Source organism: Phragmites australis, chromosome 22 (assembly GCF_958298935.1).
Source record: "Phragmites australis chromosome 22, lpPhrAust1.1, whole genome shotgun sequence".
NCBI lineage: Eukaryota > Viridiplantae > Streptophyta > Magnoliopsida > Poales > Poaceae > Phragmites > Phragmites australis.
Genome location: NC_084942.1, coordinates 17,529,690 through 17,542,095, shown reverse-complemented (window position 1 = coordinate 17,542,095; position 12,406 = coordinate 17,529,690). Strand labels below are relative to the sequence as shown.

Genomic DNA, 12,406 nt, shown 5'->3' with positions numbered 1-12,406 from the left:
GCCCAGCCCCTCCCCGGCCCGGCCGCCGGTAGCACGCAGCCTCACACTCCCTCCCTCCTCCTCCTCCTCCTCTGCGAGATGACGACCCGTTGGCAGCCCGCACTCCCTCCCTCCCTCCCTCCTCTACCAGCAGCTCGTACCCCGTAGCCCCTCACTCCCTCCCTCCTCCCGGGACCTGACCGGCGGCAACCCGCACCGCAGCCCCGCAGGAGCTCGCGTCGGCGAGGGAGCTCCACTGTTCCAGCAATCCAGCGTGTGGGAGCTCATCTCTCTGGGTCGCCAACTCGCCATAACGCTTCCCCGGTAGCCGGTGCGAAGACTGCGGACTCATGCGAAGACTGCCGGTGGTTGGCTTCCTCCGAAAGTCCAAATCCTCCCGAGGTACTGTGAAGTCTGAACTTTAGTCCGACTCCGAATGTGTAGTTTTCAATTGTGTCTTGTGAGTTAATGTAAGTTAGCATAAAGGCCATACAATGATTATTCAATAGGATGTGTAGGCCATAAGCTAATTTCTTCCATTTTGTGAGTTAATGTACTCCTTTTGTTTAGTCTGGTTGTTGTGAGTAGTGCAGGCCATAAGCTAATTTCCTCTATTTTGTGACTTATAGTTGAGAATTGAGATGGCAAATAGTAGTTCCCTGCAGCATGCAAATGCTTCACATGCAACTGGTCCTCGTTTTCCCACAATTGGTACTGATGAAGATATAAATGTAGTGGAAGTGGACATATCGGAGGATGCAGGAACTGGTATTGCTGCGGGCTTGAAGAGGAAGCTCACCTCAACAGTCTGGAACGACTTCGAAAAAGTGTGCGTGGATGGAGTTTGGAAGGCTAAGTGCAACCACTACAAGAAGAAACTTTCAGCCACATCAAGAAATGGTACGACCCATTCGAAAACTCATTTGAAAACTTGTATATACAACAACAAGAAGCCAGGAGTGAAAATACAAGCTAATTTGAGGTTTGGAACTATTGAAAAGGGGTTAGTGGCTGTAGAAAACTATGTGTTTGATCAAGATGTAGCTAGAAGAGCTCTTTTTTCCATGATTATATTGCATGAGTACCCGCTGTCCATTGTTGATCACCATGGCTTTCGTAAGTTTGTTAGTGCGTTGCAACCTTTGTTTCAAATGGGAACTAGAAATACTATTAGAAAGGACATACTTAGCTTCTATGAGGGGGAGAAAAGGAAAGCTAGAATATTTTTGCAAAGAACAAATTACCGTGTTGCTATTACAACTGATCTATGGATAGCTGATAATAAAAAAAGAGGCTATATGGCAGTCACTGGATATTTTATTGATGACTCTTGGACGCTTAAAAGTTGTATATTGAGGTAATTTTCTAATTTTGCTTGCTGAAATATTATCTGTTATATCAATTATGAACTGTCCAACTGAATTATTGCACTTTGTAGTATAGATTTTCTAATTTTGCTTGCTGAAATATTATCTGTTATGTCAATTATGAACTGTCCAATTGAATTATTGCACTTTGTATCATTTGTATGTTTATGTCAATTATGAATTGTCCGGCTGAAAGAATTATTGCATTCTTTTGTGTAGGTTTATGTATGTGCCATGCCCCCATACTGGAGAAGTTATATGTGATGCATTGCATAAATGTCTCCAAAGTTGGGATCTTGATCGCAGGGTGTCCATTGTGACCCTTGACAATTGCAGCTCCAATGATAGCATGATTGGCTTAATGGAGATAAGGTTTGGGGCATCTAACATACTATTGAAAGGAAGGTGGCTGCATATGCGGTGTTGTGCACATATCCTCAACCTCATTGTCAAAGATGGCATGGAAGTCATTGGAACTGCTGTTGCACACATCCGAGAGAGTGTTGCATATTGGATTGCTACACCAAAGAGGTATGAGAAATTTGAGAAAACAGCTCTTGATGAATGTGTTGAGTTGGATAAGAAGTTGCACTTAGATTGCAAAACTAGATGAAACTCAACCTATATCATGCTTAGTATTGCTATACCTTATAGGAAGGTTTTTGAACGGTTGGGTGAACTTGATAGGAACTTTGTTTGCCCACCAGAAAATGATTGGCTATTTACTACTATCGTTTGTGATAAATTAGAATTATTCTATGAGCTCACTGAGTTGTATTCTGGAACCAAGTATGTGACAGCTAACGTTTTCTTCCCTAAAATATGTGAGATTAAACTCAAAATCATGTCTTGGGGTTATGATGAAGATGAAATTATTAGGAAAATGTCTGCTGCCATGATAGCAAAGTATGATAAGTATTGGGCTGACATCCATAGTCTTATGGTTGTTGCTGTTATTCTTGATCCACGTCTTAAGATGACAATGTTGCATGCTTGCTACATTGCCCTTTTTGGTGAAGAAGCAGCTAAAAAATATGTTGCAGACGCCCATGAATCGCTAACTAATTTGATGAAAAAAATACCAAGTGAAAGACCAAGAGTTTGTGGGCACATCATCTAGTGGTGCTTTTTCTTCAGTTAGTGCAGCTGTTGTTTTGTCAATTTTTAAAACTCTTGCTGCAAATAAGAAGACTACTACCTTTGTTAAAAGTAAGAATGAGCTAGAGCGCTATTTGGATGAAGAAACTCTTCCTCATGATGAGAATGATTATTTTGATGTCCTTGGTTGGTGGAAAGTGGCCGGAACTCGTTATCCCACTTTGAGGCTAATTACTCGTGACATTTTGGCTATTCCAATCACCACAGTAGCTTCTGAATCAACTTTTAGCACTAGTGGAAGGATTTTAAGTGAGCATCGCAGCCGTCTTACTCCTAGAATGTTGGAAGCTTTGATGTGCAGCTGTCGGAGGGTGAACTCCTCAAGCGGGGATCCGGAGGGACCCCCTTTTAGATTCGGCCGGGGGATGATTCTGAATCTGTTTTGCGGGTGAAATAAATGGGTGTAAATGCGATGCAGGTGGTACGGAAGGATCGGATGCAGAAAGTAGTAAATGCTCAGGAGGTTTTTAGACAGGTTCGGGCTGCACTAAGCGTAACACCCTACTCCTGTGTGTATGCTATAAATGCTCTGAGAATGTCTCTCAGAGGTTCTGCTGGGTTACAAGAATATTTGTCTAGCCTAGAGCTTCGGGCTCCTTGTTCTTCGGTGATCTGAGCTTTTATGCTTGCACTGAGCCTCTGTCTTGCCTAGCTTCCATTCACTCGGCTGTAACTAACTTGTCTCTACTAGTTTTCACCTGTCTTCTCCGGGGAGCCCGCCCCGCCTTAAATACCCGCCGAGGCGGTAGTGTGCCCAGAAAGGGAGGGCGCGAGTTCCGAGGCGCCATAAAATGGAAAGCAACCATCATGGGCTACTGTGCGAAGTGACGGGGAGGGTTGAAAATGCGCCCCCGTCCGGTCTTGTTCGTCATCATGCCGTTCTTCAACGGGCGTCGCGGGGAGGGCCCACCAGGCAGCCTCCGAGCGGCCCGGCGTGCCCGCCCGGTCTTGTACACCTGACACAGTAGGGCGGCAGGCGGGGCGCCTTGGGCTTCGCGATGTTATCCCGAGGCGCGCTGGATGTCCCGCGATGTGGCCCGTGCATTAAATGTCCCCACGCCCCCCTGCCAGAATGTGGCAGGGACTGACAGAAAGCATGGGGGGAGCAGTTGGAAGCGACAGGCCACGCGCCCTCTTAAATGCAGCATCGGACCTTTCACTGGTTGATACCTCACCGCTGGACCTCTGTGGGGGCCACCGGCGAAGGACTTCTTAGGCCGTCGGGGAACCGAGTGCTCGGGGACCACTGTTCACGGCCCCGAGCACTCTCTCCTGGATATGCCCTTTCTTGGTCCTTGGGGAACCGAGCGCTCGGGGGCCACTGTTCACGGCCCCGAGCACTCTCTCCCGGTACTGACTGTTCGGGTCATCGGGGAACCGAGCGCTCGGGGGCCACTGCTCGCGGCCCGAGCACTCTTTCCCGGAACTGACTTCCCTTGGGTCCTCGGGGAACTCGGGTGCTCGGGGGCCACTGTTCGTAGCCCCGAGCACCCTCTTCCCGGTACTTAGCTTTGCTTGTCGTCGGGGGACTTGAGTGCTCGGGGGCCACTGTTCGCAGCCCCGAGCACTCTCTTCCCGGAACTTGGTCTTCTCAGATCATCGGGGAACTCGGGTACTCGGGGACCGCTGTTCATGGCCTCAAGCACCCTCTACTGGGACTTGGTCTTCTCGGACCTCGGGGAGGCAATCCCCGAGGGAGGGCGCCATGTGGCACTCTGCTATCTTGGCCTCGGGACTCAGGGACCTCTGGTTCCTGTGTCACCGACAGCAGCCAAAGTTGGCTTCGTCACAATCTCAAAGGTAAATAAATGTGTATTTACAATATGTTCTATTTCTAATATATGATCTGCTACTAATGTACATAAAATTTGTTTGTAGACGAAGGTGATGGAAGGCTTAATAGCTTCTGGTCATGCTTTGAAGACATTGAAGAAGATATGCAAAAAGAATCATGCATCACTAATGTTGAATCTAATTGATAAACTTATTCATTGTTCTATTTATTTGTATAGAACTATGGATAAACTGTTGTGTAATTGTGTTGTTGAATAATCCTGTATGTGTGAGAATGTGTGATGCATTAAGTATTTAAAATTATTATTTTTCCTATATATTTAAATTTGATGAGATTGTTGATATGTACTTGTATTGCTATGAAAAACTCCCTGTATAAAAAACTAAAACTCCCTATATAAACTACTTGTTGACTGACAGGCACGCGGACGTGCCTACGGGCACATGATGCCCACAGATTGGGGGTACAAGCACAGTTTAATACCTATCACAGGTGACAAATACGAACACAGATACAAAATTTTTCTCACAGATACGAATCTATATAGCCTCTATTCACGGGCATTTTACCCATTGCTATCTATAGGCAAAACCCTATCCGGCAAGTACCAAACACGCTTTCTTCATGAGCACAGTGTCCGCGAGTGCGCGTACGGCGGTCAAACCCACTGGCGCTTGGCGGGTCCCACATCTACAGTACCAGCGTCGGCCACCGGTCAAACCGGTTGCCCTCCCCACGTCCCCACCGGCCACACCCGGTCGCCCGCCGCCCTGGCCTCTTCCTCCCACGCCGGGTCGCTCTCGATTGGCCTCCCACTCCCATTCCTCCCGTCCTGAGAAATCATTGCTTTTTTAAAAAAAACACAGCGCGGAGGGGAAATTCGGCTGGGGACCTCGCCGGCCGCGTCGGTCAAGGGCGACGGCCACCGTACTGCGCTCAATCAGCGCCGCCGATCTGGTGCGCAGCGCGCAGGTGAGCAGTTTGGCCCTATGATTAAGCCCCAAACCATCGGCCGGTTCTCCCGTGCGGTAGCTAGGCCAGTCTATGCGCGGAGGCGGAGCTGGGGCTTGGGGGTGCTCGATTCGGTTGCGTCGGCGGCGGATTCCGGTCTGCGCAGGTTCGTTCGGGGTCGCGCCCTCGGCCTCGGCCCGTGTTGAGCGCTGCGAGGGTTTGAGCTTTCTGTAGGAGGAGGCCGTGCGGCTGGGTTGGATGGTTGCTTGTTCTAGAATAGTTTAGGTCCAAATTAACGAATTCCGCGAGCGATTTGTGCTCTAAGCGTTCTTCCGTGGAGAAATTGAGCTGGAAAAATCACGAGAGTGTGGGGGGTGTTGGATATTGGCTAGGAGGGATTCGGTTCCTAGTTGTTAGCTTGTTGCTTAGCTTAGATCTACTAATGTCCAGTTTTCGTTGTTAGTTTGGATAAAGGCTATTTTATTCCATGATTATTTTGTCAGTAATTAGTCTTATGCTGTTATTTACTATCCTTGTGATGAGTGATGGAACATGTCGTTTCTTGCAGCTTAGGGTTTGTGAAAGATGGGGACCTCTTCCGGCGCGAATTTCCACCAGCAGCCGCCATCCCAGGGGATGCTGCCGCCTAGGCACGGTCCGCGTCCCACAGGGCTTCAGACCTCACTCTCGCTGGCCTCGTCGGAGCAGGTCGGCTCGCTGGACACGCAAGAGCCCGGCTCCAACTCTGACCCTGGGCATGACTCCGCCACTGAGAGCGCCAGTTCCAGGGATACGTGGCCTGTGGAGCCAAATCAGAGCAATGGTGGTGCTGCTGCTGGTGCTGTGAATAAGGCGGACAAGGAGAAGGAGGTGTCAAATGGTGTCTCCAAGTTGCAAGTTGTCTGCGGAGCCTCCCGTGTTGGCGGGAGGTTGCTGCGGGAGGTTGCTCGGGAGAGGGTTGACTTGGTCGCCGAGAAAATGAAGGTTTTGCCAGAGGAGCACCTGGAGGGGATCAAGAATGAGCTCAGGTCTATTCTGGAGGGCTCTGGGGGTTCTCACCACATTGAAGAGTTCATGTATCTGCAGAAGCTTGTCCAGGACAGGGCTGATTTGACACCATCCATGCTTTCAATGGCTCACCACGTGCAGCTGGAGATCCTTGTTGCAATTAAGACTGGAATACAGGCCTTTTTACACCCAAGCGTTACCATTCCCCAGAGTCGGCTAGTGGAGGTCTTCTTGTACAAGAGGTGCCGGAACATTGCTTGCCAGAGTGCTCTCCCTGCTGAGGAGTGCAGATGCAATGTATGTGCTAACAGGAATGGCTTTTGCAACCTCTGCATGTGTGTCATTTGCAACAAGTTTGATTTTGAGGTCAATACATGCCGCTGGATTGGGTGTGATTTCTGCTCTCATTGGACGCATACGGATTGTGCAATTCACAATGGCCAGATTGGAATGGGGCAATCAGTGAAGAGCAGCACTGGCCATGCTGAGATGCTTTTTAGGTGCCGAGCTTGCCAAAGGACCTCAGAGTTGCTGGGTTGGGTTAAGGATGTCTTCCAACAATGCGCTCCTGGTTGGGATAGGGATGCTTTGTTACGGGAGCTTGAATTTGTTTGTAAGATATTCCGTTTAAGTGAGGACCCAAAAGGGAGGGTGTTGTTCAGGAAATGTGCAGAACTGATTGAAAGGTTGAGGAACACTCCTGCTGATTCCATCAATCCTAGGATGATACTACAGGCGCTCCAAGGTCTGTCTATTTTCCTTAACTGAAACAGACGTTTGTGCTTGACTTGTTAGCTTCATAGCTTGCTTCTGCTCCTTTTATTTTCTGAACGCTCATTTCTGAGTCTGCTTAGTTCATTCTTCTAACTGTTTCATGGCACCCTTGTGCTTTAAAGTGTTGTGTGCTTCTATTATTATTGTTAATTTATTCGAGCGCTTGTACATCCCCATTATATTGGTGGGCAATGAAAATTGAGCAGTTACTCAAATTATCTAACAACACATGTCTCATCAGTTATCTATTGCTATGTCTCACAAGAAGAAGTACTGCAAGATTTGTGTCTGTTTTATTCAGTCCATATTACTTAAGGTGTGCTGTAAAATTGTTGATTCTTGGTAGCTTGGAGAGATACCAGTATCCAGTAAAAATGGATTTGTGCCATTGATGTAAGACAAGGATTTGGAACACATTTATCGTGTGATCGAATTGTGACTGAAAGAACATGTGTTGTTGCACTCAGAAATTCTTCTAATTTGATGCATTCAATATCTTTGTTGTGGAGGTAGGAGACTAGTTAACTAATTTTTTGAAGTGTATTGCTGGAAAGGTTTAAATAGTCGATTGAGATCAATTCTGCATCCAACATTCTTGTTATTAATCTTTACTTTAAGCATTTCTTACTAGATTTTACTAGCAGCACATGGAATGTCAGAAAGATTTAGCTGTGGGTATTTCAATATTTTGTTAGGAAAGGATGAGTTGTCATCTATTAGGTTTTTCTCTATTTGTTATAGGCTTCCTAATAAGCTTCCTAATAAATAAGTTATTATTTGTTAGGTTCCATGAAAGCGGTTTCTACGAACTCTTAGGAGACACTGTATAGTCAGAGGATTGTTGATTTGTTATCTTTATAGGTAAGCAGAAATTAAGTCAAATTTCTCCCCAAGTTATCTCTGTATGTTCCGTTCCCTCTTCTCTAGAGTCAGTTAGCTCTTGATTGGCTAGATGCTGCTTGTCCCATCAGGAGGTCAAGAGCAATCAACCAGTTATCCCTGACATTTACAATCAATCCGTAACAAAGGCCAGTAAGGCAGTAACACTGTATTCATCTAATAGAGGTCACATCACTTTTGGGTGCTCACTTTGTTCAAGTTTATAATTTAGTTGACTGAGTTCTACATGCCCTTTTTGGATCATGCTGTTCATTTTTTTATGTTACGTTAACATGACTCCCTTTTTTCACCACAGATGTAATTAGTACTAGGCTTTCTATTTTTTTATACCATTGATTTTGGTAGCTTACTATAAATTGATGGATTGATGTGGTACTGTGCATATATTTACACAGAGCTTGAGATGGATTCTCCAAAGAACTCTGAAAATGATGATTCAGGACGCCTGATCACTCCCCAGGAGGCCTGTAATCGCATTGCAGAGGTAGTCCAAGAAGCTGTAAGAAAGATGGAGCTTGTTGCCGAAGAGAAAATGCGACTCTACAAGAAGGATCGTCTTGCTGTGGAGGCCTGTGACCGGGAGTTGGAGGAGAAGGTCAGGGAAGCGCAGGAGCTCAAGGCTGAGCAGCTGCGCAAGAAGCAGCAGGTAGAGGAGCTTGAGAGCATCGTCCGGCTGAAGCAGGCCGAGGCTGAGATGTTCCAGCTCAAGGCGAGCGAGGCCCGCCAGGAGGCCGAGAGGCTCCAGAGCATCGCCCTTGCCAAGTCCGAGAGAGCTGAGCAGGACTACGCCAGCATGTACCTCAAGCGGCGCCTGGAGGAAGCGGAGGCAGAGAAGCAGTTCCTCTTCGAGAAGATAAAGCTCCAGGAGAACCGTATGCCCTCGCTGGCGAGCAGCAGCAGGGCTGGTGTCGATCCCGCGCAGACGCTGATGCTGTCCAAGATCCAGGACCTCCTCAAGAACGTCCGCAGCATGCCGACTAAGTCGGAGGGGCACTAGTTGCTGCTCAGGTTGGTAACTATATGTATTATGTTGTGCTGATGCATGCTGATCTCTTCAGTCTTCAGTGTAAAGTAGTATTAGCATAATGGGCGGTGCCCTGAGAAAATCATATCCTTTCAGTTGTTGTAACGTTACTGGGTCTCTTGGTGCTAATGGTGTGCCGTTATTGCATTCGCTCCTGTTAAAATTTAATTCAGTAGATAAGAAACACCTGAAGCAAATAGTGATGTATCTATACGTTGCCCTTGACCAAAAAATGGCATGTAATTTATGGTCTTGGCTGACGCTGGTAAATCTCGGTGAATCTGACCACGTCTTGCACTTGCCTGCATATGCTTCCGGGAAAGCTTGAGCAGGCCGGATCAGTGAAACATAGTTGTTATTGATGATTGGTAAATGTAAATATTTATTTAAAGTAGAGATATATGGTTATTAACTATGTGAGGAAGAAGATACGAGATTTTATATATATTCAGATATTTTTTAATAATAGTCTTTATGTCATGTTTTGTCTTGAATAATATCAGAAGAAGACAATTACAATGAGGGTATATCTAGATTTAATCTTAAAGATCTTGGTGAGTCGTTTTGTATTTTAAATTTTGAAGCTAATAATCTATGTGGCTTGAATTAGCTGTGAATCTTAAATAATTATTTTTGTTTTTATTCGACTAGGCTTGTTTATATAGCTTATCTAGCTTCTGGATTCCAGCCTCCCTTCCCTCTTTTCTCCGTGGATATACCCTCCTCTTTCCTTATATATTTAGGTTAGGGAGGCATACCATATTCAGAGTCTCTAGGTGTAATATTTTCAGATTGTATTGCTTCCGAATATCTAAGATGATCCTTTCATAATCCCAGGATGGTTTTCATGTAGAATATGATGAATGCTTAGAATATCGATACATACCTTATTTACTTCGTGGTGATTATGGAACCTACCGTATAGAATAAAGAATATATGTATGACGATATCTTTAGGATATAACATATTCTAGTAGATCCTTAATTATTAAAATCCTCATCAGCTAGCCTCCCAATTCCACTCAGAAGAGGGCGGCTGGATTTCACGTAGTCGGGGATCCGACCGTACTAGAACTCACCTATGCGGAAATAGTCCTTGGCAAAAAAATGTTCTTCCTAGTCGAGAATCATCTTTGATTGAATGGAATTTTTTCTGGTTGAAAACTTTCTCCAACTGAATAGAGTTCTACTTGTATTGACCTTCTAAGTCGGGAATTATCTCTGATTGCAAAAGCATAAAGGTTACCTTCTCTTTTTCATTGTCCTTAGATAATATCGCATTAAGTGTGCATGACTTCAGAGGTTCTGCTGTGGTTTCGTCGGCAAGTACATCAACATCACGATGATGTCTTCATGGTCGGGATGGCACAAGCAGTGGTTCTACTGTGAGTTCCCTGACCGGGGTGCGCTTGAGTACAAGGGCATCTAGGTGAAACCATGTGCAAACTAGCAAGAGCCGTTCGAGGTGAACCAACAAACTCTAGGTACTCATCGACTACATCGGGGCCTCAAGACTCACAGTATGATAGCTTGAGATGTGGCACTGGATTTATTGAAGTCTTGAGTGCATCCCCATCTGTATATATGCATATTGTAAGTGATTTTATCTTCTCGTAGAGTTGTCCCTGAGTGCCGCCAACAAAAGAGTGTGGTACCTCTTTGACAAGCCCTCAGCAGACAACTGGGACGACATCCTAAAAGCTCTATGCAACTTGCCACCCAAAGTAAGCCCTATGCTTTTCCCATTATCTTTTGAGTCGTAATTTGTTATTAGTCCTTATAGATTCTTCCTCGGATCGAAATGACCTCGGGAACTGGCTTGATAAGGTCTTTTGACCAGGGAACCATTGGTAGGGTGAGAAAGAGTATAAGATCTCCCTCGGACCAATGTAGCCTAGTCCTGAACCGAGCTAGGAAGAAGGCACATGTCATAGAGGATGACCTGGAGACGAAGTCCGACGATGTGATTGTCCATGTCATCCCTGCTCCGAGTACGGGGATTCTGCCTGAGGTAATCCTCAACCTTGAGTCTCACACATTCAATGTTCACCCTCGCCTTGTGAAGAGACTTCAATGACTTGAGTGGTCTTCTTTTACAAACCAAATCCAAAAGGACTTGAGCTTGCATTGGTCAAAGGTGTTAAGGGAAGCAGATGATGCCTCGGCCACGACATCGACACATTTTGACAAAGGAGTCACCAGAGAAAAAAACCAAGGAAGAAAGAGCTGTTCAGGCGATCCTCGCCCCCAAGTTCGACGCACGTCCTGCCAAATCAGGAATTCCTTCCCTTGAGGTAAGGGTGAAGCTCTCCCTCAGGTTTAAGATTAAACCCCTAAGGTAAATTGCGTACCTGATTCTTTACTCTAGTCTTTTCTGTCCAATTTTCTTATCGATGTTTTCTTCGTAGCCATGTGGATCCGAGCTCCAAAGTGTTTTGCAAATTCCCTAGAGGCATTGAAGCCCATTGCCATGCCTGCAATGATGGCTGCCTCTACTCTGTCCACCGTCATGTCTAAGCTTGAGGAAATTCTCTTGGGAATGGAAGATGTTGCGGTAGTCATCTCTGAGAAAGGCGTGGGCACGACTATGGTTGAGATCCTAGCCGGTCCATAAATGATTGGTGGCGGACTCAACACCGGCCCACTCAGGGGCCAGTTTTTGCAGATCTGGTCGGAGGACGATGAGCAGTTTGGTTTGACTCCCTTGACAGCTCTTTAAGATAACAAAGCTTCAGTCATCGTCCGAGAAAGTTACTTTCACTTAGGGAAAGTATTCCAAAAGATCTTCTTTTAGCCTAATTGTTTCCTTGACTTTGTAAGCTACTCTCAACTGTATAATAATTTTAAAGTTGTTGTTCACTTAGGAAGGTGCTTGATTGCCATTCTTCTACTGAGGTACCGGTGGAGGTTCCTGACGAGGGGCCTGATAGTTTGAACGTGGGACTTGTATATGAGGCTTATTCTGATTATGATTCTGTTGGAGGAACTCTGGTCCTTGCTGAGGCGGGTTAAAGCAGGGATGAGAGTGATAGCTTGAGCCTTGGCCTTGAGAAGACATCTTCCTTTTATGATCCATCTGGTGGCGTTTGTGTTCCACCACCAATGCTTTTTTCACCATTGCTTGAAAGCTAGCGAAGTCCTGAGGAAGCAATGCATATTGAATCCTATCATTTAGTCCTTCCAAGAAGTGCTTCTGCTTCTTCTCATTTGTATCCACATCTTCTGGGGCATACCTTGATAGTTGAGTGAATTTGGCCATATATTCACTTATAGATATTGCTCCTTGCTTAAGCTCATGAAATTCCTTCTTCTTGATCTTCATTGCTCTAGCTGGTATATGATGAATACGGAAACTGTTTCTAAACTTTGCCCAGGTAATGGCTTGGGTATCTTCATGAGCATTGGTATAAGCATCCCACCAATCTACTGCTGGTCTAGAGAGTTGATGTG

General features: G+C 45.8%; 1 protein-coding gene and 1 long non-coding RNA gene across 3 annotated transcripts; both read left to right on the top strand.

Annotated features, from left to right (window-relative positions):
• The first annotated feature begins 5,097 nt into the window (after positions 1-5,097).
• On the top strand, positions 5,098-9,226 carry LOC133904678 (OBERON-like protein). Of its 2 annotated transcripts, none has more exons than XM_062346151.1 (3): positions 5,098-5,271; positions 5,819-7,003; positions 8,328-9,226. In XM_062346151.1, exons 2-3 carry the CDS (start codon positions 5,836-5,838, stop codon positions 8,927-8,929), a joined length of 1,770 nt encoding a protein of 589 aa, XP_062202135.1. In that variant the 5' UTR covers positions 5,098-5,271; positions 5,819-5,835; the 3' UTR covers positions 8,930-9,226. The 2 variants fall into 2 exon arrangements, with proteins under 2 accessions (XP_062202135.1, XP_062202136.1); XM_062346152.1 differs by lacking the exon at positions 5,098-5,271 and adding an exon at positions 5,285-5,416.
• A 1,027-nt stretch (positions 9,227-10,253) lies between these two features.
• On the top strand, positions 10,254-11,892 carry LOC133905305 (uncharacterized). The gene is made up of 5 exons (XR_009907600.1): positions 10,254-10,440; positions 10,574-10,680; positions 10,797-10,967; positions 11,070-11,294; positions 11,365-11,892. It is a non-coding gene; the product is annotated as an uncharacterized LOC133905305 (long non-coding RNA).
• The last annotated feature ends 514 nt before the right edge of the window (positions 11,893-12,406 follow it).

Coding starts and splice junctions, on each gene's coding strand:
- LOC133904678 (XM_062346151.1), top strand. CDS start 5,836: ATGGGGACCTCTTCCGGCGCGAATTTCCACCAGCAGCCGCCATCCCAG. Junction 7,004..8,327: donor GATACTACAGGCGCTCCAAG/GTCTGTCTATTT, acceptor ATATTTACACAG/AGCTTGAGATGGATTCTCCA.